The sequence below is a fragment of the Engraulis encrasicolus genome, chromosome 19 (genome assembly GCF_034702125.1).
Source record: "Engraulis encrasicolus isolate BLACKSEA-1 chromosome 19, IST_EnEncr_1.0, whole genome shotgun sequence".
Lineage (NCBI taxonomy): Eukaryota > Metazoa > Chordata > Actinopteri > Clupeiformes > Engraulidae > Engraulis > Engraulis encrasicolus.
Genome location: NC_085875.1, coordinates 35,763,740 through 35,790,838, shown reverse-complemented (window position 1 = coordinate 35,790,838; position 27,099 = coordinate 35,763,740). Strand labels below are relative to the sequence as shown.

The following is a 27,099-nucleotide window of genomic DNA, read 5'->3' as shown; positions in this document are numbered from 1 at the left end:
ATGGCTCCCTTAATGACTCTCCAATGGTCAAGTGTGAAAATTCATTATCTACTGCACTGCACATAACAAGCACGCAAATGTGACCCGGTGGCACCATTAAAAATGACTGCTGACTACATTTGTCTGACACCTTCCTGAGTCGTGCCCCTCACTCCACTACACTTCTTTTAACTGATGCTAATTTCCAGAGTGACTCACAGGGTACAACCCTTGTAGTAGTGAGGGGTTAGATGCCTTGCTCAAGGGCACTTCATCCACGGATGAGAGTGCAATAGAGTATCTGTTATGTACTCCCCCTGCCCTGCTTATCGAACTGGTACATGATTTCAAAATATGAAACTCTAGAATCCATCGACCAATCCCCCACCAACTTTTGGGTCACCGAAGTGCACCACAAAACCAAGTGGAACGCTTAACCCTTACTTAATCACAACATTACAACATTACATTACACCAAAGATTTTTTTTAGGAAGAGGAGATTGGTCAGTGGTGTAAACGTCCATAGAAATTAACGGTGAAGATTCGTAACACAAATATGGCGTCTACCCGCACATCTCCCGCCTTTCTGGCAACAAAAACCAACTGGCTGCTGAGCTGCTTTGCCATTGATCCAATCATCTGGCTGCATCGGCGCTCGCAAATTGTTGTGCATGCTCAGTTGTGAAAAGCTGTCACTCTCGTGCCGTTATGGAACTACTGCGCCTGTGCTCTGTCAAAAAAACATGAGAAAAGTGGCTTAAAAAGCTTTATTTTGACTCGCATGACACAACCAAGCAGTCTAGATTGATCAACTTTTCACGGCGGTTTCAACCATATGTTTTTCACAACCGCTGGGTTCCCTCCCGTCCTGTGCTCAGTTTCTCCATTCATTTTTCCCATTGACTCTCAGATCTGGTCTTACTAATCGCGAAATAGCACCCCGAAGGCGTCAACAAGATGATGGCTGAGTGACGTAACTTATACAGGAAGAACTATGATTACACTCAGATGACACTTTGATCCAAAACAAGATCCGTTATTACACGGTATTGGTTAGAGTCCTGAACCAATGCAAGGTTAGGTGCCTTGCTCAAGGACACTTCAACCATGAGTGAAGGGATTATGGTGACCCACACACATTTTTCCTTCCTTCTAATTCAAAGATCATTATGGGCCATGATTATTCAACCCTCCAGTCCCTCACCCAACATTCTAGCCTCTGGGCCCCTGGTGCCACCATGGACATACAGCACAGTACTATACTGCATGGCATGTCTATGGGTCTATCCCTACAGTGCTGTATACACTATATTATAGTATACACTATATCAGTGGTTCCCAACCTTTTTCTCAAGGGACCCATGATTTACTATAATAGTCTATTGTAAGCTTTGGTGACCCAACCACGCGAGCGCCCGCACGAGACGGAGTCACAAGATGCCCTCCGTTTCCTACGAAAACTTATTTTAGTTATTTTATTCCTCAATTCGTCTTTGGTCAAATATAGAATAAATGTTTAATACAATTAATACACTTACAATTTGTTGCGTCTATGCATTTAATATTAGTTAAATGCTTTGTCTTTTATTCAACATGGGCTATATATATTTAAAACGAAACCCCTTAAAATCAAGAGGGCTCCGCGACCCCCTGTGGATCTTTGGTGATCGTGAACTCATCTGGGAAGGCTGTTTATTAAAAGAATTTTGTCATCCAAAGTTTGTCATTTTACTCTGACATCCGCGTCTTTATGGACCTTGCTTTGCGCACTGGTGCACAGTCATCTTGGAAGAGGAACTAGTGTGCTCAAAGCTGTTCCAATTGGAATGGAATTGTCCAATATGTTTTAGTATGACTGTGCACAACACTCTGGATGCTCAGTCCTTGGCGGTGTAGGGAGGGTTAAGGGAGGGATTCGATCTCGCATCCTTCTGATTTTAAGATCACGACTGCCCGCGGCCGCTTGCTCACCTGTCGTAGGTGGCCACCATGAAGTTGAGCAGCAGGCCGATGCTCTGCTCCACGTTGATCTGGTGCGTGGTGGGCAGGCGCTTGTTGAGCTGGTAGTAGATGGAGGACAGGATGGTCTCCAGACGAGACACGCTGATCTCCGCCTGGTGCTCCAGTGTGTTCAGGCCGTTATCGCGGAACGCCTCGATCATGTTCCACACATCCACTAGATGCACTGCAGAGGAGGAGGGGGTGAGGCGGAGGAGGAGGTTTAGGAGAGGGGGAGGAGGAGGAGATGAGGAGGAGGAGGAGGAGGAGGTGAGGAGGTGAAGGAGAAGGAGGAAGAGGAGGAAGAGGAGGGGGTGAGGAGGTGAAGGAGGAGGAGGAAGAGGAGGAAGATGAGGAAGAGGAGGGGTGAGGAAGAGGAGGGGGTGAGGAGGAGGAGGAAGAGGAGGAGGTGAGGAGGAAGAGGAGGGGGTGAAGAAGAGGAGGGAGTGAGGAGGAGGAGGAGGAAGAGGAGAGGGGGGAGGAGGAGGAGGAGGTGAGGAGGAGGAGGTGAAGGAGGAGGAGGAAGAGGAGGAAGAGGAGGGGGTGAGGAAGAGGAGGGGGTGAGGAGGAGGAGGTGAAGGAGGAGGAGGAAGAGGAGGAGGAGGAAGAGGAGCAGGTGAGGAGGAGGAGAGGAGGAGAAGGAGGAGGAGGAGGAGAAAGGAGAAGGAGGAGGAGAGGGGTCGAAGGGGTAAAGGGGGTGTGTGTGAAAAATGAGTGCTCACTGTGGAGAATGCAGCTCGCAGGTCAACAGTTCAAGGGCATCTATATTTTGCCCTTTCATTAGCGAGCATTAGTTTATCGTCAAATGCGCTGCTTTTGATCTGATGCAATTATCCTTGAAATGCACAGCACAGCCCGCACCGCAGTCCCATCCATGCTGAGTCACAGCCTGACACTTTATTACATTAGTGTCGATGCTAATACCCAAACCCAGACTCATGGCAGTGTCGCTGCCCAGGTGTGTTGTAACAAAGCTGTGTGTGTGTGTGTGTGTGTGTGTGTGTGTGTGTGTGTGTGTGTGTGTGTGTGTGTGTGTGTGTGTGTGTGTGTGTGTGTGTGTGTGTGTGTGTGTGTGTGTGTGTGTGTGTGTGCATGCAGATGACTCATGGAGGTAAATCTTTTAATGTGTGGTGTGACAGCGCGTGTGTTATTAATGCTTTACATTTTCTCCACTGTATAAAACATACAGGTATGAAATGTGTTGCCTGTGAATGTGTGCATCAGACACAGAGAGGTTTCTACAAGTCTACGTGATACTGAACGTCTGGACTTACAGTTGCATCTTTTCTGCACGAACCGCAGCTTGCACGCTGTTCTGTACGTGGAGAGTCGGATCACATCAAAGTTTTGCGCCCCTGGGGAAAATGAGGAAACTGGTTATTATTACTTGCATAACAAGACTCGGGATCAGCAGGGGCCTTAAGGGCAGCTATCAAACCACAGAAACAGAACTATGGGATTCTGATCTGAGAACTGTGTGATGCGTATCTCCCAGTCAGTGACACCTTATTACAGTTCTGAGGACCGTACAATACCCATTGCAAGACAAGTTTGTCAAAAAGCTGACTTTTCCAAGATTAGCACGAAACACCCTGAGGATGCTTTCAGTAGGAAAATCAAGTGTTCAATTTCAAAATGGACGGCCTTGTAAGAATGCCGACAAATCGAGTCCTTTCATCTGTGCAGCATATTTTAAATTAAAATACCATGATGCAGCTTTGCAGTGGAGGTAGGTACAGTATTACACAAGTATTGTCATTCACATAGACAAAAGTGAATAGACCCTCACATAGAAAAAATGTAAAGAAGCACTATAAGCAATAATAGTTACATTAATTAATTAATTAAGGACATAGTAAGGATTCAAAAAACAACGCCCTTATCTATCAATCCATACTCACATAATGGATTTATTAACTAATGTGTTACACATTACTTTTAATTCCTGCCTACTTTTTCGGGGTACACAAAAAAGTAGGGGTGATAAACATTCTGAATATACGGTACATTCAATAAATCAAAGTCTACCAATGTGTGATGATTTACCCAGTTTTAGTTAGATTACTTATGACTGCAAATTGGCAGCACCTGGACGCTGTTTGTGCATAGGGACTTTTATGCCTATTGTGTGCTAAAGTTTTATCATCTGCTTATACAGCTTAGCACTGCTTATCTTTTTATGATAAATCATCAATATTAAACTATTTATTTCTGAGAGAGAGAAATGCTGAATAAATATGTGTAACAACAAAAAACAAATGTTGGGAGAATCTTGATCTCAGTATTGCCGAAAGTAATGGTGATCATAGTTTAGCTGAGCGGCATGAGGCTGTGCTGAATACTCATGAAGGCAAAAGATGAACCTCACACCGATTAACTCCCGTTTGATCCATTTTATTTGCGTAACGTTGTGTTGCTCAATCTGAGTAAGGGCCAGGGTGGCCTGAAACGTCACACAAATAAAAATGGATTAAATGGGAGCTCATCGGTGTGCGGTTCATCTTTTGCCTTCATGACCTTTATGCTTTGACCCTGCACCCGAAAAAAAGGATCTGGATGTGCGTGAGATCTGACTGGGATTCGTGTACTGAATGCTTTTAATGTTATAGGAAGTATGTTTTAAGATAGCATATAATTCTGTACTGTACACTGTATATTTTGTATAATTGTATAGTCTAGGTGACTTATATATTTTATTAGAATAGCTAGCCTAACCTAGCCTGGGAACTCCCATACTGCCTTTAGTTCTACACAATCGTTTCGATCTGAAAGACAGTCTGGCGAGGATGACTCATAACGTACAAGATCATGGTACATGTGTCATAATGCCCAAGCATTCCGACCTTAACAGTCTCTCTGCCCAATCAGAGAGCAGGGCAGTGTGTCATAATAGCAAACCTATACGGAATTTACAATAGGCAACTCCCCAGACCTAATCTCACTTGTGATTAGGTCTGGTGTTAACCAGGCAAAGCCTGACCAGGGACTGAGGTTGAAAATTAGCTATTTATCTGCAAACCTTTTATGTATTCACATCTGCAAGCTGTGTCATGGCCTTGCCATGTCATGTTTGTAATAATGTGCACTGCATTGTCCCTGACAAATAAACTACAAATAAAAAAATAAAAAATACTCACTCATCTCCATGAAGAGCTGCCTCTTCTCCACCAGCGCCTTCCCGCCTTTACTGCTCTCCTCAATCATTCTGGAGAATGAAGAATCACACACATCAACACTTAACGCACGGGTTGTGCATAAAGTAGGAGTCAGGTCATGATGCAAGTACAAAACTAGTATGTGATACTACCGGTATTACTGAGCTCTCCCCCATCCTCCTCCATGACTGAGGTACCCTGAGCATGGTGCCGTCCCGCCACACTGGTAACGGCACGGGTGAGGCATAAATGCAATTTTGTTGTGTGTTGTGTTCACTTGTGTGCTGTGGAGTTCTGTGCCACAATGACAATGGGAGTTGGAGTTTCCCAGTTGGGCTTATGACATAACTGTTACATACTTAGGCCAGTTACGCCACTGTAGCCTACCTAATGAGTACATAATAAGGCTTTTACTTTCCCTTTCCTTCTACCGGTATGTTATAAACTTCTAACAGTACGCCTCCCCATGTGCAGCTATAGCCTCACAGCTCAAACATTTGTTTCTGCAGTATACAGGGCTGGATTAAGATGGTCTGGGGCCCCTAAGCTACTAGATGCTGTGCCCGCCCCCCTCCCCCCGGGAAGGCAAATTTTGCGACAAATTCACACAGACAGTGTCATAATTATGAACTAGGAACTAAGGATAACTTGTCTATCAACTATACTCAATACGACATGTGATTTTTGCAATATTACATCCTGTCACAATTCTACAATTTTTCACTTTTGGCCATTCAGGGGCCCCCTGGCAGGTGGGGGCCCCTAGGCTGCAGACATATCTAGCCTGTGCATTAATCCGGCCCTGACAGTATAGTGGGGCATTTCAAACATATGAGACAACCTTATGCTTCAATCTGGTCTGAATGGTTTATTTCCCAAAAATACAGGACAAAAGAAAACTGGATCAGTCATGGGCAAGCTAGCCAGGGAGTCGAGCCTCTAGGCCTACTGTGTAGTCCAGTCCAAGGGGTGCCCCATCGATTCTCAACGTCAGCTGAGGTACATGGTATACCATCCACCCTGTACTGCTCTCTTGGGAACGCTTGTTGGGCTTACCTGCCCCCTTTGCACAGGAGAGGTGTGAAGGCAATTTCTTTGTGTACAATGTGTGCTGTGTCACGATGGCAGTGGGACTTTTAGTAAGTGGGTAAATGTGGGCAAATGTGAAGAACATATAGGCATACAGTCATGCAGACACTGCATAGATTACTACAGAGCAGGGTTCTAAATTAACACACGCCAACCAGCCAAATTCAGTTTGGCTGGTAGAAAAGAAAACTTACTAGCCACTTTGCCCCATTGGCGAGTGTGTTTGGCCAGTAAGATAAACGTCTACTAGCCATTTAAAAAAGTTAAGGTAAGCGTACCCATTAAGCCCATGTACCCTTTAAGCCCACTTTCAACTTTGAGGTCAATTTAAAGAAAGGGAAAAGGTGAATTTTGTTGTTCATCACCCTATCCAATTAAAGGGTTTAGTAACTGACAAAATGTTTTTTATTGCAAACAAATCACATTTTTTATCGTCGAGTTATCCCCGTCCAAGTGAATCCAGTCTCAGGACTACTGACAAGAAGTTGCCTCAAAACTTTGCTGTTTTGGGACATGTCAGAAATCATAGAATATCAGCTAGTTTAAGTCAAATGTTTAGAAAATACTTTCATATATAGTGAACTAAGAGGTAAATGTAATGATTTTTATATATATACATGCAGTGTTTTACTAAATTATAGCATTTCCCTTCAAATGGAAAGATGTGTTTTATGAGCGAGCACACGCCGATATTTTCTTGATACAACCACACACCATCTTTATCTTACTGTACCGTAAGACTTAAGGTGGTTAGGTATGAATTCTAAGCATATTCCAGTTTGTTTGGCATTGGTCTTTAAAGAAATGCATCATGAAATGTTTTGTGGAGTTGATTATTTCCATAAAATAGCTTTTTGTATAGGCGGGCTTAATGGGTACAAGGTGGGCTTAAATGGTACACCCCATTGAAATGCATGCAAGTTTGCATGCATGCTTATGAAAAATGCCTTTGAGGGACATAAAAAAGTGCTGTCCAATCCCAAGTTGTTGCTTTAAAAGGCGTCATGTAATGAACTAACAATAATCAATAAGAAAAAATACATTTCTCTGTTTGGATGAAGAATTTTATGAAGTATATGAAGTAAAAGATGCCGTAATATTTAATTAGGTTTTATGCACTATTTTTTTAGCAAATCTTACATTTTTGGTCTGAAACCATTTATGCCATGTAGGCTCCACTGTTTAAACTCAATTAACACACCTCACCAGGTATTTTGATAGAGAAATAACTATATGAGCTTATTTGGAACACAAGTGGGCTTAAATGGTACCAATGGTACCATTTAAGCCCATTCAGACTTTTCACTTTTCTCGTAAAAAATCTTCATATTGTACTTTGAAATATCCATCAACTCAGTGACAAACATTGAGAAGAGAGGTAAATCTTACTATTTAACAAAATATTTCACACAAAAATTATGTGAAGATGATTGAAAAATAAAGAAATTTAGATTTTGGTGGGCTTAATGGGTACGCTTACCTTAACTTAGAGCTTTGCTACAGAGAAATATGGATGATGACTCAATTGATCATGGCTATTTTTAATTTCGTTTGCCTTTATGTCCTCATCTGACTGTTTTCTTGGTATGAGATGAGGAGGAGAACAGAGAAGCTTCTTGATAAGAGTCTGGTCTCGCGCTCTCATGTCTTGCCCCAGGCTAAGGGGAGCAGCATCACTCTCTCTCACACACACACACACAGATCCTGTGAAACGCTCATTTCACATTCTAATGACCAAGGAGGAGCTTTTGCTGTGTGTGTGTGGATAGCATCTCATCAGATGTCTTCATCATCTGCTGAAATGGAGAGTGTTTGCTATATAGCTCGTTCCCTGGCTCATCCAAGCAGGAAGTCAAATCTCCCTTAGAGGAAGGCCAGTGGCTGCCAGAGTGAGATTCAGTCAGTTTGTGGATGTGGATGAGTCATCCATCCGTGTACTGCAGTGAGCATAGTCATGACATTTTTTTTTAACAAAACCATTTCAATGCAATTCTTTTCTATTCCATTATAAGAAAGTGAGTGAGTGAGTGAGTGAGTGAGCAGGGAAGCCTTAGGTAACATGCCATGCAGGGCACGCGGCGCACAATTCCTGTTTCACAGGAGGCAACCTTGAGCGGGCCCCTGCTCTAAAGGAGACACTGGCGCTCCGATGTGAGTGGCAGCATGCAGAGAAAGGAAGAGACTCAGTGCGGAGAAGAGAAGAGAAGAGAAGAGAAGAGAAGAGAAGAGAAGAGAAGAGAAGAGAAGAGAAGAGAAGAGAAGAATTAGAGAGGTGGAGAGGAAAGGAGAGAAGAGAAGAGGAGAGGAGAGGAGAGGAGAGGAGAGAAGAGGAGAGGAGAGAGTACGGGACGGGAGGGGAGAGGAGAGGAGAGGAGAGGAGAGGAGAGGAGAATAAAGAGGAGGAATGGAGGACGGGAGGGGAGAGGTGAGGAGAAGAGTGGAGAGGAGAGAAGAATAGAGAGGAGGAGAGGAGAGGAGAGAAGAGAAGAATAGAGAGGAGGAGAGGAGAGGAGAGGAGAGGAGAGGAGAGAAGAATAGAGAGGAGAGGACGGGACGGGAGGGGAGAGGAGAGGAGAGGAGAGGAGAGGAGAGGAGAGAAGAATAGAGAGGGAGAGGACGGGAGGGGAGAGGTGAGGAGAAGAGTGGAGAGGAGAGAAGAATAGAGAGGAGGAGAGGAGAGGAGAGAAGAGAAGAATAGAGGAGAGGAGAGGAGAGAAGAGAAGAATAGAGGAGAGGAGAGGAGAGGAGAGGAGAGAAGAATAGAGAGGAGAGGACGGGACGGGAGGGGAGAGGAGAGGAGAGGAGAATAAAGAGGAGGAATGGAGGACGGGAGGGGAGAGGTGAGGAGAAGAGTGGAGAGGAGAGAAGAATAGAGAGGAGGAGAGGAGAGAAGAGAAGAGAAGAATAGAGAGGAGGAGAGGAGAGGGCAGAGGAGAGGAGAGGAGAGGAGAGGAGAGGAGAGGAGAGGAGAGAAGAGGAGAGAAGAATAGAGAGGAGGAGAGGAGAGGAGAGGAAAGGAGAATAGAGAGGAGCAGAGGACGGGAGGGGAGGGGAGAGGAGAGGAGAGAAGAGAGGAGGAGAGGAGGGGAGGGGAGAGCACGGGAGAGGAGAGGAGAAGTGAGAAGAGGAGAGGACGGGAGGGAGGCGAGAAGAGAGAAGAGGAGAGGGGGGCACAGTGGGAGGACAGGAAGGCAGGAAGAAGAGCAGGTAACAGGTGGAAGGAGAGAGCAGGGGAAAAAGCATAACCATGATATCTAGAGTGCTGATGAGGCAAGTGAGTAAAACCCCATTAAAACAGCTAAGCATAGATCTACATGTCATACTCAGGTACATACTGTATATTAGGTAACACTTGACGTCATACGTATGACATAACAGTGTCATAACATTGTCATAATGCAGTCATGTATGTGTCATAAACATTATGCCAATGTCAAAAGCATTGTATGACTGTCTTTCAGTGAAATTCGGTTATGACAAAGACAGGCCTAACAATGTCAACTTGTCATGGCCAATGTTTATGGCATTAGCATTATGTTTAGACTCATTCTTGACACTGTTATGTCATGTATGACGCCAGCGTCAAGTTAAGTGTACCTATCCGTACATTAGTACATCCACTAGGCTACATGTCATAAGACAACTGTCAAACATACCTGACAGTTAATAGGCCTACCTGTAATTAAAAGACATGTTTTATGAGTCAAAATCTAAAACTTCTTATTCAACATCAGATGTCACTGCACAGCTCTGTAAAAAGTATTTCAATAGCGTGTGTCGAAATAATGGGAAAATATTTGTTAAAAGTTACAAAGGTGAGAAGAAACAAACAATACCTGTCGGATGGTAGCCTATGTCTCAACGCAGGGTAGCTACTTCACACATAAGGGGAGGATCCTGTGGGAGAAAATTGTGAATGTGTTCTTTCACTCAGGAGTCGTTAACTAAAGCAGACCTACATTCTGTAGACTTCAATTACCAAAATTAACCTTGGCCTGAAGAGAGTACTATCATTCAGGAAACATATTCTCAGTTTTTTTCTAGCCAAACATTACTGACTATGGCAAACGGTGACAGCGCACAGATGCACAGTAAATCTCAAATCAAGAACGAACACGCCCACGTGACCAGGTGTCAGCCTGCATCGCACGAGCTGACTTGATTCACATAATTACATGCCAAAGGAACCTTCGTTAGAAATTACTGGTCGAGGTCTTACTGTGAGCAGCACAGTCGGATTCCTTTACTGAATAATTGATAAGCTAGATTTCTACTGCTGCTTTTTTTGTATAGAAATACATGTAAAGATAATGCATGCTTATAGTAGGCCTAAGTAGGCTATCCTTCAAGATGAATTTAGTTGGTCATTTTTGTTTTGAAACCCTCCATGGACCAGCATATTTATTTATGAGGATGAACGACATTCGGCATAACGTAATTCCATGCACCTACGCGTGGGTGGCGACCCCCACCGATAATGAGCGGTGTTTCCAAACATTATGTCATAGCCTAGCGTACCTCCTGAATCCCTCGTAGAAGAACACTATTGGCCATCCCACTATCGCTTGTTTCACTACATACATTTGAGTGGTTTATTTGACGGTGAAAACACGACTAACAGACGAGATAGAATCGAGATGACTAAGAATAGAGCTTGCTTTTTCCAACCGTCCCTCTGCCCGGTCATGACAACATCCTTTGACGTGTGTCAGCGTGAGGACTGCGAATGCGGTAGCATCGCGCGCCTGAAATGGCCCTATGTCACACCTCCGCACAAAATGCTTGTAACAAAGAATTTAAATGTCCATAGCCTATGTCATTTCAAGACGGAAGGCGATGGCAACCGGCCATGTTGCGAATTTAAGTCACGAATTACCTTTCCGTCCAAATTGGTTTCGACACTGTCACACTGTGGATACATTAAAGGGTTTCAGATATTTTACGCTAAATGCACTTGTGTGTACTGTACAAATGTCCCTTTTCACTGGAATAGCCTGCCACGCCGTGCAGGATAATAATTTAGTAATTATCTTACCAGCAGGAAATCACGCAGGTTGCGCTACCATCATCAGAATGCACTGAAGAGAGAAGTGTTTTTTGCTTCATGGGAAGTATCTCCACCGTGAATCAACTAGGTTTCGCGCCCTCGAATATGAAAACAGATGCAGGTGTGAGACCCGTGTCACCCCTCTTATTTCAATACGATTAGGACTCGATTACACATCGTAGTGCGCGCGCCGTTCCGCTTGACTCGGTCCGAGAACTGCGGTAGGCAGCGTAAGTGCGAGTGCGCTGCCTGCCTGCCTCTCCCCTCCACTCCCCTGTCCTCCCCTCCTCTCCTCTTTTCCTCCTTTATGGCGCTAGAGGGCAGCAAAGCACTGCTGTTTGACAGCTGATCCAGGGAACGACATCAGAAACCCCTCATGACGAGTTAAATTGACTTGTAAATTGTAGTGTGGATCTACAATAATGCAGCAGGCCTAGCCTAACAAGAGTTGTCACTACAGCCAGCTGTAATTCTCATAGAGCTCCAATGGTAAATGTTACTATGTTTGGGTCGTTGTGTGTGGAGTTAACCTTCAAATTGAGAAGTTTATCTTCACCTAGGCCTAAATCATGGAATGTAAAAACTGAAATTCACAGGGGGACAAAATTGAAATCTGAGATGAAGTCCAACTCAAGTCAATGGGCTCAAAATATATGTTTTTTTTTCAATTATAATTTATTTCAGGAAAAATAGTATTACAATAAAACCATTTCTATACTGTTACAATGCTTCATGTGTCACTGTCAGCTACATTTGTAGGCCAGATCCCCTTGAATCCATTCTCCAAAGATATGGGTTGTCAAAGCTTAGGAAAATGTGACAACCATCCCATTGCAGAGTTGGTTGTCACACCCTATGGGGTTGGATCGTCACAATGTGATTCTAATGGGGGAGAAATAGATTTTTTTAAACATTGAATAAAAATGATACAACATTGCATGAATATACAGAACCATCAAATAAGGTGCACTTGCTACTTGTTATACTAAGAGGGCCACTGCCTCCTACACCTATACTGCTATAGGCCTATGGGAGCCTTAGCCCATGATGTCTCTGAGCTGCCTGCTGTTTGGACATGATATGAAGATAATGCTCGATAATGAGAAAAACCACGATTATTTCAGTCAATAATGATCAATCACAATCACAATTTTTTTTAGACAATATGTCTTTTAAAAAACTGGATCCACTTTCGGTAGGACCACTGGATCCACTTTCGGTAGGACCACTGGATCCACTTTCGGTAGGACCACTGGATCCACTTTCGGTAGGACCACTGGATCCACTTTCGGTAGGACCACTGCTGTACTGGATCCACTGTAGGTAGGACCACTGCTGAACTGGGTCTACCGTAGGCAGGGCTGTAGTCAAGTCCAGTAGTTTGTCGACTCGGACTCAAACCTCTTTGGACTTGGACACACATACCGATCCTAAATCAGCGTTGGGGAATCCATGTCTCAAGGGCCTTTCACAGCCCTTGAGGCCATCTTATCCGGCCCTCAATATAATTTTAATGTTATGCAGTTTTCACATGAAATATGGCATGGTTTAAAGAAATCTTAGAATTTACATTTGTAATACATTAAGCTATATATTGAGGGGACCTAGTGTAACGGAGGCTAACTAGCACAGTGTTGGCGTGGAACGTTGGTAAACCTCCCTCCGATAGCTTCATACAGTCTCGTGCCGTTGGGCCAAGAGACTAGTCTCTTGGCCCAGCGGTATCGTACTGTGTCTCCCATTGCCGAACCGTTGTAGTTGACGAGGTCGCACGTTCGATCCCCGAGGGGGGTGAACAGGTGCAAGATGACCTCCGTCACAGTGGTGCCGTGACCCGGATGGGAGTGAGGTTTAAGGGGGAGAGTGTAACGGAGGCTAACTAGCACAGTGTTGGCGTGGAACGTTGGTAAACCTCCCTCCGATAGCTTCATACAGTCTCGTGCCGTTGGGCCAAGAGACTAGTCTCTTGGCCCAGCGGTATCGTACTGTGTCTCCCATTGCCGAACCGTTGTAGTTGACGAGGTCGCACGTTCGATCCCCGAGGGGGGTGAACAGGTGCAAGATGACCTCCGTCACACTAGTGAAGGTGGAGTGTGTTGTCAAGGTATCCACCTTCAAAATAGGCCTAAGGTGCAGGGGGAAATCCTGGTTTGTGTTCATAGTATGGCCCTTGACGGACTTGAAGGAAAATTTGAAGCGGCCCCTAGAATGAAAATGGTTTCAGAACCCTGTCCAAAATAAGCATAGAATTCACAGAATAGAGTAGAGACCTTCACTGCAAGGCATAGAGTCCACTTGATCGCCTTATCGATCGACTTACGATTAATTGATAAGCGGCGTTTTTTGCCCGAAATCTCAATGTTTCTCAAAGAAAAATATACTAAATCTAAAAATTGTAATTAAAAATTGAGATAAAATACTACATTTAAATTAATTATTTTTAAATTCTTTAATCCAAAGGTGATTTAAATATTCTCACTATTCACACACACTCTTCACAAGTCCATTTCACCTGGGTCTTTTGTCAGTTGAATTGGTGATTCATTGTGATTATTTTTTAATTGATTAACGGATTGATTAACGCATTAATCGATTCATCGTTTGCATCCCTAACCTACACCAATACACTCTCCACTGGATTAGATATCCTATTACGCCAACATACTGTGTCTCCACTTGACTGAAAACAGACTTGCATAAAAACATAGCCTAAGCTAGGCTGAAACAGTCAGAGTATGGGAATGAATGTGAAGTGATCTGAGGGTAACATACAAGTGTTGCACACAGACACACCAAGGTCTTAATAACTTTGAAAATATAATGTAGGCTATGTCACACAGAAACTGAATGTAAAACAACTCGTGCTATGGCTACACCACAGGCAATGAACAGTATTGTGACAACCAACCCCGAAAGCAGTGTGACAACTTTGTTACAGGCTAGCTCCCACATGCATTGCCCTATTGAAGAAAAAAGGTACCAAAATTGTACTCGCTATACCTTGAAATGGCCATATTGATTTTGATGTCAGCTCCCAGTGCAATGAGTGAGAAAAAAACACATTAGACTTCTACCAATTTTAATTTTCATGTGAAAAACACATTATGTTGTCTTACCTCCAGGTTATATTGTTTTTACCTCAAATATCAACGTAGATGTCCTGTGAAACTAATTATAACAAACACTTCTGTGTCAACTTCTGTGTTTTAATCAGCGACCTTTAGAGGCTAAGATATGACGAGTGTGACAACCATAACTTGTGACAACTAACCAGGGATGGAAATAAGCACCCGTCCACCTGCCAATGACGGGTGAATTTGGCCTTTGGCAGGTGAAATATGTCAACCCACCACAGTCACCTTGACGGGTGAATTTTTTCTACAGGCGCTTAATTATACGCAGCATTCAACATCAAAGGTTTAAGCAAATTGGTAATGAAAAGAGTAATTGGCATCACAATAACTGAATTTATGACCTCTGAAACAAAAGTATTGATCAGAAAATGATCTTACTTGGCATTACAATGTTTGGAACGGTTGAGTATGAACTGATAAAAATGGTGACTGGTAAAAATTGTGAGTGACTGGTAGATTTTAGAATCTACCTGCCACAGTGACTGGTGGGGACATTTTTTAAGTTCCACCCCTGCAACCAACCCTGTTCTCACTTACTGTTGTAGGCATTATGTTGGCCTATGCCCACTTCTAATCCTATGACACACCAAATTTTATGTTCAAGTGATGTTACCATTAATGGTGTACTGTATGTGGGCCAACTTTAACAAACATTTGAAATAATCAAGCAGGCCAAATAAAATGACACTGCGGGCCAGATTGGGTCATGAGTTTGACATCCCCATGTTTAACAGACGCTATACTGCAGAAAAAGACAGGTTTGAAAAATGTCATTCTTTGTCATTTATTCATAATATTTGATGGTAAAATACACTTTGTTTACAAGTGCTGATTAGGACTGCTATATTACATTCATCTCATTTTTTTACAGAGTCTTTTGAAAGCTTCCACATGAGTAGCACACACACTGGGGGAAACAGAAGAATGTTCAGAAAAAAAATGCCCACAGCAACAACAGAAAAATAATAAAAAACTACATCCATCCCACTTTCCACCTCAACAATCCCTCGCACATTCATCATGCTCCGCGCATCTAAAAGAGGGTTAGCTGTCTGAGCACTAAAAGTGGGCTATGCATTTTTTTTTTTAATTATCAGATTGGTCTAGTTTACTCCTGTGCTCAACAACTCGCCCAGCTTGCCCAGTCACTGGGGAAGCCTGCAGTGTACTGTATATGTGAGTCAATTCATCTCCTAGTGGACTACAGACTTCCAACATGAGGGACAGTTCACCAGTGACCACCAAGGCACCCATCCATCAGGAAAGGCTCAGGACTAACACACACATGTGTCTTGACTGGAGAGGACCAGGGGAAGCCAAAACAAAGGTAATTTTTTTTAAAAAGTGAAAAAAATAATAAAATAACAACAAGACAGTTACTGTTTTGAAGTCACTCAAAGCCAGATGTTCCCCACTGACTCTTTCAGACGTGGTTTTGCTGACATGAACTACACAAACGGCCACAAACCTACACACAAGTAGCTAGACACCCGCCCTCCACCACACACACACGCACACGCACAATTCCATTCATGGTGTCCATGTGGACACTAATCCCTCTTTACAAAACGTCCCTCCACAATGTCCACGTCACAACAAGCCTTTTCAATGGCACTATAGGATCTGTGAGGTTTTCCACCCCAGCACGCCTACTGAACCACATGTCAAACACACAGGTCACAGGTCAGAGACCACATCATTTAAACACACACACACACACACACACACACACACACACACACACACACACACACACACACACACACACACACACACACACACACACACACACAATACAGAAATAAGAAAAACAGAGAGGGCCACATAGGGGAAGGTCAGTCAGGGATGCTCTGTCTGTTACATTAAAAAAAGGTCTGTAGAAAGAAGCCTGTCCCAGGCATACAGCTGCTTACCAAAGAGACAAGTCAATATAGAGCTCTAACAAATACCCTGTTTCTTTTAAAAACAATTTTGTAAATAGATTTGTTTTATTATTAAAATATATTATTTAAAATATATTACTTTGCTTAACTAGTCAGACATTAAAAACAAAATCCTGAATATTTAGGGGTTTTTTTTCTCTCCACAAGTCGACTTTGGTATATAACCATGGAAAGGACATAGTAATATAAAAGATGGTTTGCAATTGTCTCAGGGTGTTGGTAGATGTTATATAAAAACACGATTGGTATGTTTCTTTTAGGATGGAAATGGCATGCACACCCAAAGTTACAGGAAGGTGATGTACACATACTAAAAATAGACCAACTCTTTCTGTGAAGTCACTTTGAATTGTCTGAGGACAGCTCAATTGGCTGTACAGTTAGCGTTTAGACACCGATAGTGTGATTGTTTTCTTGTTGTTCCTTTTTTTTCTCCTTATTTAGTTAAAACTCAAGCATGACAGCATGGATATGTTTTAAGCAAGATACACAAACTTAAGATACAAAATTAATAATATCCTCAACACAACGACACAAAAGCCCATATTTACAGTACAAAAAAAAGCATCGAAGCACGACTCTTCATGTATGTTCTCCCTTCTGAGTGTTAAGCATTACTTCACTGATCACACAGCTACTACAGACAACGGACATAAAAACATTATTTTCGGTATATTTCTTCATTAATTCTTTAAAAAAAAAAATCTGACTGATTGTACGGAACAGTTTATATATATCTACAGTTTCTCAAAACTTGGCTGGGGGTGGAAGGGAAGGCAGTACCAGTTCACACAGTTTAAAGAGATGCAAAAGTGTGACACATACACACGCGCACACACACACACACGCGCGCACACACACAAGTGCACACACACACATGCACACACGCACACAACCAATATGCTGAAATGGCTCGACCTGGGCTCCCTAACTCCTGAGAAAACAACATCGTAGAGATCATGACGTTTGGTGGCCTTGCCCATTTCTCAGTTTGGACTGTAAGCACCTGGAGTCCTTTTTTAACCCTGCAGTCAATCTACAAAAAGAAATGTTTTTTTTTTTTTTTTAAATACGTGCAACCTTTTTTGTTTCAAATATAGAAAAGTTACCTCAGCTCTGACTGTACGTACTGTACGGACTTTAAAATTCAATGGAATAATTCAGATGACACTCTCTGAGGACAGACGTTTTGCATCTGACAAATATTGTGGAGCGTAAAGAAGAAGTACGGTAGATTAAAACAATTATTGCCACCTTCACCTGATAGGAGCCATTTTGATTAGAAATATAAAATATAGTAATATGGCCCATTTCTAACCCCCCCTCATCAGTGTCTGAGGGTCAGCGTGATTCAGCACAACTCTGCGCTTCAAAACAAGAGGCTCATTCATGTGGCTCCATCACCTGATGAGGCACGACCCCAGGCCCTTCCGCCAACCCACCAGGCCCCTCCGCCAGGGCTGAGCTGGGGGAGAAATAGGGCCCGGGCACTTTTGGCTTAGAGGGGCCCCTCATAACTAGCGGCGCAGAACCGACTCACATTTCTGAAAATAGGGGCCCACGAGGGCGCAGAACCCGCCGGGAAATGCCTGGTATGCCAGATGGCCAATCCAGCTCTGCCCTCCGCTAACCCCCACTCCACTGCCCCCCACCCTCCAGGCCCCTCCACCAACCCCCACTCCACTGCCCCCCACCCTCCATCACCTGATGTAGCACAACGCCAGGCCCTAGCCTCTGTCAACACCCCCCCCCCTCCAACAGCTGACTGTCAGCTCACACAACCCACACACTCATGGGTAGCCCTTTTACACACAAGTGGCTCTGGAGAAGAAGTACGTGGCGAGCATATTCTAAAAAGATGCTTTTTAGTGACCTATCCCAGCTACTTTAACCCCCTATGAGGTGTGAACCATGAAATAGGGGAGCCATAGGTTACTAATATATACGTATCACTAGATTTGCCACCAACATACCCAAGTAAGAAAGGAAGAATATGCCCCAGGAGAAGACTACAGCAGAGATGAGAGAGAGAGAGAGAGAGAGAGAGAGAGAGAGAGAGAGAGAGAGAGAGAGAGAGAGAGAGAGAGAGAGAGAGAGAGAGAGAGAGAAGAGCACACACAGTCAGGGATTCAACACACCCACCCTCTGCAGGTGAGCTTACCCAGTGGCTAAAAAAAGGTCACAGGATCATTCCGAATTGCCCTTTAGGTTCTACAAAAATATCCATAACCTGTTTTATTTTTCAGAGGTGTCTAGTTAGCAACAGAACATAGAACATAAAACATACCTTTGCCTCCATACTACGTAAAACATTGAAAACTAAACGAAAACACCCGAGTTAGAAAATATTGCCACTACTCAAAAGTCGTGCCTTGTGTGTTTTTTTTTTCACTTTTGAAAGTCAAGGTGCTTCTTTGATTTCCCACTAATGGCTGAGGTGAGTAACCTCACCCCCCTTAGGAGACCATTCCTGTATTAGGGCTTCCTAAACACAAACACACACACACACACACACACACACACACACACACACACACACACACACACACACACACACACACACACACACACACACAAACGCACACACAGTAGAGATAGAGGGAGACAGAGACAACGTCAGAAAAAGAGTATTAGGGAGTCAGTCAGTCATCTTCTGAATAGTCCCGTTTGCTGCAGCAGCACTGCCCTGGGGTGTGCTTCTCGAAAGCGTAGTTGTTAGCAGTTTGCAACTTGGGTAGTTGTCAATGGGAAATTGAGTTGCAAACAACAGAGTAGCCAACGTAGTTAGCAACTATGGTTTCAAGAAATGAACCCCCTGCCCTGCACGCACGGCCGTCGTCACGTGTCATCGCACCACCAGACAGGACACGCAGAGCTTGGAGGGCCCGATGCAGTCGTCGTGGCAGAAGGCCCCGCAGCCTTTGCACATGATCATGGCCTTGAGGCGGCAGTAGCACTTGGACTGCACCTCCTCCATGGTAGCCGCCATGCTTCCCGCCCCCTCCATGAAGGCAGCATGCTCGGGGGACTCGTCGCCGCCCCCCCCAGCGTCGCCGCCCCCCGCGTGGTGGTGATGGTGGTGGTGGTGGTGGTGGCCGGCGGGGATGGTGGTCACAGTGACGGAGAAGGACATGACGCCGCCGCCGCTGTTCCCCGCGTCAGGGTCAGTGTCGGCGGGCGTCTGAGCGGAGGACGGCGCGGAGCCGACGGTAGCGGCGTGGTGGTGGTTCAGGGCGGCCGGGACGGACATGCTGATGGTGCCGCCGTAGCAGGGGCCCAACGCCTGGCCGTCGCCACCCACCTCTGATCCACCACCACTCCCGCCCCCGCCTCTGTGGCCTGTGCTGCCATCCATCTGCATCATCTCCCCACTCTGGCTGTCCAGCCCCGCCTCCTGCTTGACCCACGAGCACCTCTCCTCCTCTTCCTCAGTCTTCACCCTCTTTGCCCCCTGCTGTTCCTCCGTCACTGGCCTCCTCTCATCAGGCTCCTCCTCTTTCAGCCGCCTCTGCTCCCCCCCTGCGCCTCCTCCGCTGGCCGTGTCCGGGCTCTCCCTCTTCAGGCTCACTTGCAGCGGCGGCACGGCCACGGAGGACGGGTGTTGCAGTGCGGCGGTGGTGCGCTTGCCGGCGTCCGAGCGGCCGTATGTGGACACGTTGAGCAGGTAGTGGCCCGTCACGGCCGGCGGGCGCGTGCTGCGCTTGCGGCCCAGAAGGAGACCCGTGGGGAAGAAGCTCGGCTCCTGGTGCTGCACACTGCCTGGGGGCGGGGCGAGGGGAGGGCCTTGCAGCGAGGAGGCGGCGGCCAGAGATCGGGTGTCCTGCTGCTGGGAGGAGGCTGCTGCAGCGTATGGCTGCCCCCCCCGCTGCATGAAGGCCTGGAGGATCTGCTCCTGGGTCAGGGTGTCCCTGTCCAGGGTGTCTCTGGGTGGTGGCGCTGGGTGGTGGTGGTGGTGGTGATGGTGGGGGTGGGGGTGATGCTGATGAGGAGAGGGCTGCTGATGTTGGTGCTGGTCGCCCCGGTGTCCTCCAGGCTTGAGGGGCGCTGGGTGCCCGTGAGACGCCCCCTGCTGGCGAGTTCGGCCGGTGGGCTCCTCGCTGGAGGCAACAGGTGGGTGCAGGTGAGTGTGGGGGTGAGTGTGGGGGTGCTCTGGCCGTGCCAGGGGCTTGGGCAGGATCTTCTCCAGGGGGATCTCCTTGCCCTGCAGCAGCTGCGTGACCAGCGGGTTGTTGGCGGGGATGGAGGAGGAGCAGGAGGCGGAGGAGGAAGAGCTGGACTTTGTGCCGAACGCGAGGGGGCCGGACAACAGCGAGGGGGGGGATCCCACCACAGGGGGGCCAGTCAGCGCAGCAGGAGGTCTCTGAGGCTGTTGTGGGAGCAGGGAGGGCCTGAAGAGGGCGTGCGGGTGGTGGTGGTGGTGGTGGAGCGTCTGATTGGTTCTGAGGTCCATGGCGGTGGAGGAGGAGGAAGAGGGGTGTGCGTGCAAGAGGCGGCCTGCTCCTGGGGGAGGCGAGGAGACGGGCGAGCTGAGCTTCACCGGGGAGGGCGTTTCGCTCCCGCTGGACAGCGACGTGGGGGTGGGGGGGCCACTACCACCTCCCCCGGGCCCGGGCCCTGGCACAGTGCCGCGCGGGGAGGTGCCCGCCGCAGCCGCCGCCGCTGCCCTCTTGGCCCGGGCCTGCTGCGCTTTGGCCTTGATGTCGGCCAGCGTCCGCGCCCCCGAGCGGCCGGAGCGGGGAGGGGCCACCACCAGCGGGGCCCGGGGGGAGACGGCGCGCGGGGACGGGGAGGGAGAGGGAGAGGTCGCCGCCCCTGCTGCAGCCATGATGCGAGACACAGGGATCTACATGGAGACAAGATGACATGCAAACAGTAGAGTGTTACAAAGAAAATAGTGTGTTACACATTACAAGATGCATTATGCTTTATTATAAAAATGTAAAATTCTGTTCTATTCTACTGTATATAATACTGGTATATTATATTATATTACATTGTATTATATTGTATTATATTATATTATATTATATTATATTATATTATATTATATTATATTATATTATATTATATTATATATTGACACAGAGCATATACATGAACTCTGCATGTCATATTTATTATCATCTATAAAATTCTGCTCTATTCTATATAATACTGTTATATTATATTATATTATATTATATTATATTATATTATATTATATTATATTATATTATATTATATTATTGACACCATAGCATCTGCACGAACCATTAACTTCAAACTTACAATGAGAGGCGGTACCCTCTGCTCTTTAGTTGGAGTGACTGCAGGTGGTGACGATGCTGGAGAGGGCAGTGAGGGCGAGCAGGTGGTGGTGGTTGTGGGGGGAGGGGGTGTCGGTGTGGGTGTGGGTGTAGGTGTGGTCGATGGTGATGGTGATGGGGACAGTGCTGTGATCGCTGTGGTGGTGGTTCCTGGCGGCTGAGCCAGACAAGGCTTCTTCTTCTTCCTCTCCGGGCTCGCCTCTGCCTCCTGCTGGATGGAGGAGGCTTTCCTCTTTAGCAGCGGCACCTCGTGGTGGGGAGAGGAGGACGAAGAAGGAGCAGGAGAGACCACCACACCACTCTCCAAAGCAGCAGCCCCTGCTGCGTCTCCAGGACCGCCCTTACTCAACGACGACGGGGCTTTCTGGGCATCTCTTCGTGTAGTAGTTCCCGAGAGGGTTGCCGTAGTAATAGCAGCAGCAGCAGCAGCAGCAGCAGCAACAGCAGCAGTAGTGACAGGGGCGTCAGCAGTAGCAGTGACAGGGGGAGGGGGAGGAGGAGTGGTGATGGTGGCGACTGGGGAGGCAGGTGAGACGGTGGCAGGCGTAGGGGGTGGAGCTGGAGCTGGAGGAGGGGGTCCTCCCGGCTGGCCTGGAGCTGGAGCCGGAGCTACCTCCTCTGGGCCGGACACGAGAGCAGCGGTGGCCTCTGGTGTGGAAGCGGAAGCATCCCTGGACGACTCTGGATGGCTAACCTCTGCCTTTTGAGGAGGGAGTGAGGGTGTGGGGGGCGTCGGGGTGTGTTGCGATGCAAGGGCAGCCTTCGCCGCCCCTCTCAGGACTGGGCCCTCTGACCGCCGTACTACGCTGCTGGAGACCACCGTCTGGCTGAGCGGCGGCTTTTCCGTCGTCGCTGCCAATTCGCCTTCTGTTCGAGACGCTTGCCTCTGCAGGTCCTGCCTCTGCTCTCGAGTGCTTCTGGTGACCGGCGCTGTTACTGCTGGTTTGCAGGGAGGCTCTGCAGGCTGTTGAACAGGTGCCTTGGGCTGGGGCTCGCTAGCAGCTGCGAGAAGCTCATGCGCTTCTTCTAGACTCAAACCCGAACTGCACACGAACAGGATGTGTGCACGAGAGAGAGGAGGGTAATGACAAAAACAGAAAGCAAAATGGTTAGACACAAGGAAGATGATGCATAAAAAAACACAGACAGGCTGACTATCATAGATCACAGAAGCTCTGATATCCCTTGGATGATTTATGAATGAAGGAAGCAAAGGGCAGCACTCTTCAGATTTTTTTCTTTGTTTATTCACCCACGAATGTTTCGGGCAGAGCCCTTCTTCAATACGTACTGGCAACCGCCATTACACACTGAAGAAGGGCTCTTCCCAAAACGTTAGTGGGTGAATAAACAAAGAAAAAAATCTGAAGAGTGCTGTCCTTTGCTTCCTTCATTCATTTATGGCTAATGTGGGATTCAGCACCCAGTGAGAATCATTAGGAGATAGTGTGAGTGCGTCTCCTCCTACTTTTGACTTGGATTTATGCCACAAGATGCAGATTTGAAACCGACAAAACACATTAAAGAGATGAAGGTTTTCAGTCTTATTTCAGCCATTTGTTGTTTCTGCTATTGACTGAGAGTATCTGAAAAGCTAAACTAACAAGATTATGTAATTATACTTAACACTTAAATCAACAGTGATTAACAGTTATTTAGGTACAGGGTATTGGTGACAGACCCTGGAGCAATGTGGGGTTAGGTGCCTTGCTCAAGGGCACGTCAGCTATGGATAAAAGTGCAGGGAGACACCACACACACACACACACACACACACACACACACACACACACACACACACACACACACACACACACACACACACACACACACACACACACACACACACACACACTATAGGGAGTGGTGTGGTATTCAAGCTTGCAGCAGCTGATCCCAAGTCTGATGCCATGGCTGATTCGATTATGTAAAATGTGGTAACAGAGTTTAGTGTATGCATAAGTCTGCATAAGTCTGACTTACTCCACTTCTTGCCATAGTAGCTTTAGTAGCATAGTAGCTTGAAGCAGAGTTATTTACAGGTGGTGCAGTGTATTCCTTACATTCCTTGGAGCAATGTGGGGCTCGGTGCCTTGCTCAAAGTCACTTCCGTTCAGCCACTAATGATGGGAAACCGCACACATGTGCTCCCTATTGGTGGATAATGTGACAACAGGCTTGATGTATAAGGTTGCACCAAGCTGTTAGCCTGGGAAATCCATGCTGCTTTGCACAATTGTTCCGATCTGAACAGCATGGAGTCTACCCTCAGCGAGGGGACTAGATCATGGTCCCTGTCTCTCTCCAATCAGAGAGCAGGGAGGCGTGGAAAGGCGATGACTGCAGTTTGTTTGAATAGATACAACTGACACGATTGGCTATGCCTATGTATGCCAAATGATACGCATTCGTAACGCCCAATAAACAGCCAGCGCCAACCGTAAACCACACACACCCCCTACGGGATTTACAGTAGGCAGGACTGCAGACCTTACCTCACTTGGGATTAGGTCTGGTCAAAGAATCGTATAGTAGAGAAAGATATATCAAACTCCGCCCATCCAATGCAAAGGAGTGTGCTCAAATTCGGTCGTCCCCTCCTTCTTCTTCTCTTTTTGTGGTGTTTGCACAAGAAGTGCGCAACTGCCATCTACAGCGCTAAGGGAACTCCCATTTATTCTCAACCTCAAGACTCCGAAGGTCCTAACTGAAGGTCTCCTAAAGGGGCATTCACCTGACATCACATGGATACCGGAAAAGGGAACGAGCCTAAAGAATCTTTCTCTCATATACGATTCTTTGGTCTCGGCGATAACCAGGCTACCGAGCTGTGGACATTCGACTTACTTCTCTCCATAGTACTACGGAGCTACTATGCTACTAAAGCTACTATGGCAAGAAGTGGAGTAAGTCAGACTAAACTCTGTTACCACATTTTACATAATCAACGCTGAAGGTGTTGCGTCACTAGGAGGGCGTAGCCTGGCTAGTGGACATTTGACTTACTTCTCTCCGTAGTAGCTCTCGAAGAAGCGCTCCTTCCACACCTCCACCTTCTTCTCCTTCTCGAATTCCTGCCTCATCCTCAGCCTCAGCTCCGGGGTGAACTCACCTGCATCACACACACCCACACAAATACAATATTGTATCATATTATACATCAAATGCTGTATATAAAACTGAATTCAAGAACCCCAGTAGTAAATTGCCGTCTTAAACAGACCAGAACATGACAGTTTTTAATATCAGGGGTGTATTTCTCGAAACCATAATTTCTAACTTCATTAGCTACTTTGATGTTTGCAATGCAATTTCCCATTGGCAACTACCTAAGTTGCTAAACTAGCTAGCAACTACACTTTTGAGAAACGCACCCCAGAATGGTATGTATATTTTGGTGGATAGTGCAAGGTAATATCTGATTTACGTAGCTGACGCAGTGAAACAAACCTTCAGAGAGTCGCTCTTTCCAGGACTGTGCTGCGGAGGTGAAGAACTCGTTGTTTAAGGCAGAGCTGGTGACCTTCAGCATAGGGCCGTCCATGCAAGCCTGGCAACAACACAACACAGCAGACCATCATCATCATCACCATCATCATCATCATCACTATAACTATCATCATCATCACCATCACCATAATCATCATTACATCACCATCATCATCATCATCATCATCATCATCACCAAGCCTGGCAACAACACAACACGACACAACACAGCAGGCCATCATCATCACTATCATCATCACCATCTTCACTATCACCATAACTAGGGATGCAAATTATCAATTGATTCATTAATCATCAGTTGATAGCCTTATCGATCGACTTACGATTAATTGATAAGCAGCGTTTCCCTCCCGAAATCATGTTTCTCAAAAAAAAAAAAAATCTAAAAATGTTAGTTAAAAAATTAGATAATATACCACATTTCCAATAATTCTATTTCAATTCTTTAATCGAAAGGTGATTTAAATATTCCCACTATTCAGACCCCTCTTCAAACACACTCTTCACATGCCCATTTCACCTGGGTCTCTTGTCAGTTGAACTGTCGATTAATTGCGATTAATGTTTTTTAATCGATTAACGCATTGATCGATTCAAATCGATTAATCGATTAATCGTTTGCATCCCTAACCATAACCATCACCATAACTATCATAACCATCATCACTTTCACCCAATGATACAGTAAGTTGCTTTCACCATAAGCAGCATCATCATCATCGTCGTCATCATCACTATCACCATAATCATCATTATCATCATCATCGTCTTCATCCTCATATATATTGTGTGTGCACGTGTCTGTGATGCGATAGGTTTTCATGCACAGTATGTATGTCCTATCTTTTCTTAAATGAGTTTGTCCATGGATACAAAAAGAAGTTCAGTGGTATCATACTGTATGATAATAAATAAAAGTGGTATCATACTGTATTCTATCATCATCATCATCATCATCATCATCATCCCCATCAGCAAAAAATCCATTACAGCTAACAACTGGCAGAAGACAAAAACACTGGATGCCATCGACGCTCATCAACAACACCATCACTCCCTCAGTATTCCCATTATAAATATCACCATTACAATCAACACTGCTCTAATCAGCAGTGCTCTGATCACTGCCATCACAAAGACCCCAATTATACTGTCAAACACCGACACAATCACCACTATCCACCTACACTATTAGGGTTTAACTCAGCACTTGACAAACACATTGACAACAAATAACTCCCACCTTAACAAGGTCTCCTGAAGAAAAAAACTTCCTATTTATTTTTGTCTGGGTTTTATACCCCGTTTCATGACACTACACAACATAGCCTGTCCGATCATGATTTCCATACACATATTTCCTAAAGTAAAAGTATGGGCTACTACTATTAACAACAACAAAAAAATGATTTGACCAGGCTACAAATAGAGACATGCTACAATTTGAAGAGGGATTTTAATACAAAAAGAAAAGAAAACATATTTGCCATCTAAAGAGACACTGGTTGTGACACAGGATCCTAGAAAATGCAGACTTTTATTTATTTAAAATTGTTTTAGACAAGGTTAGGAAAAGTAGTACTAGTTACTAGTAGGCACCAGGCTACAAACTGAGGAAATGCAGTGTGTCTCTGATACCAGCTGACCTCCTTCGCACCTTGGCTAGTAAGTGTTCTGCGGGAAGCACTGATTATCATCCCTCATTTCAACTACCATGATGGCCAGGTCATTTGGCAACGTCTTCAGGTTACTAGTTCACTGTAATTCACAGCACCATTGCTGTGCTCCTAGATAGCAAAAGCTCTATTTCAAAACGGGGTAGTAAATTAGGTAGTAAAGCTGACCCCAGGCCTACAGACTTTCTCAGTCTTTTACGATTAGTACCAGACTGAACGCAGCGCGCGTGCAGACGGAATCTTATGCAATCTTCAGTCAGT

At 45.6% G+C, this 27,099-nt stretch overlaps 2 protein-coding genes across 5 annotated transcripts in view; both read right to left on the bottom strand.

Annotated features, from left to right (window-relative positions):
* Window positions 1-11,521, bottom strand: part of dtnbb (dystrobrevin, beta b) — a 66,719-nt gene extending 55,198 nt beyond the window's left edge. The window contains exons 1-5 of the mRNA XM_063184255.1: window positions 11,258-11,521; window positions 10,059-10,119; window positions 5,116-5,183; window positions 3,253-3,333; window positions 1,952-2,165 (exon numbers count right to left, since the gene is read on the bottom strand). Coding sequence (XP_063040325.1) covers window positions 1,952-2,165; window positions 3,253-3,333; window positions 5,116-5,182 — 362 coding nt within the window. The 5' untranslated portion in view covers window position 5,183; window positions 10,059-10,119; window positions 11,258-11,521. The remainder of the gene's footprint in view (window positions 1-1,951; window positions 2,166-3,252; window positions 3,334-5,115; window positions 5,184-10,058; window positions 10,120-11,257) is intronic.
* Window positions 11,522-18,112: 6,591 nt separating this feature from the next.
* asxl2 (ASXL transcriptional regulator 2) overlaps window positions 18,113-27,099 on the bottom strand; it is a 26,689-nt gene continuing 17,702 nt past the window's right edge. For all 4 annotated transcript variants that reach the window (XM_063184245.1, XM_063184246.1, XM_063184247.1 and 1 more), the window contains 4 exons: window positions 25,103-25,202; window positions 24,659-24,764; window positions 21,615-22,695; window positions 18,113-21,189 (listed from right to left, as the gene is read on the bottom strand). In XM_063184245.1, the coding sequence (XP_063040315.1) occupies window positions 19,192-21,189; window positions 21,615-22,695; window positions 24,659-24,764; window positions 25,103-25,202 (3,285 nt within the window). In that variant the 3' untranslated portion in view covers window positions 18,113-19,191. The remainder of the gene's footprint in view (window positions 21,190-21,614; window positions 22,696-24,658; window positions 24,765-25,102; window positions 25,203-27,099) is intronic.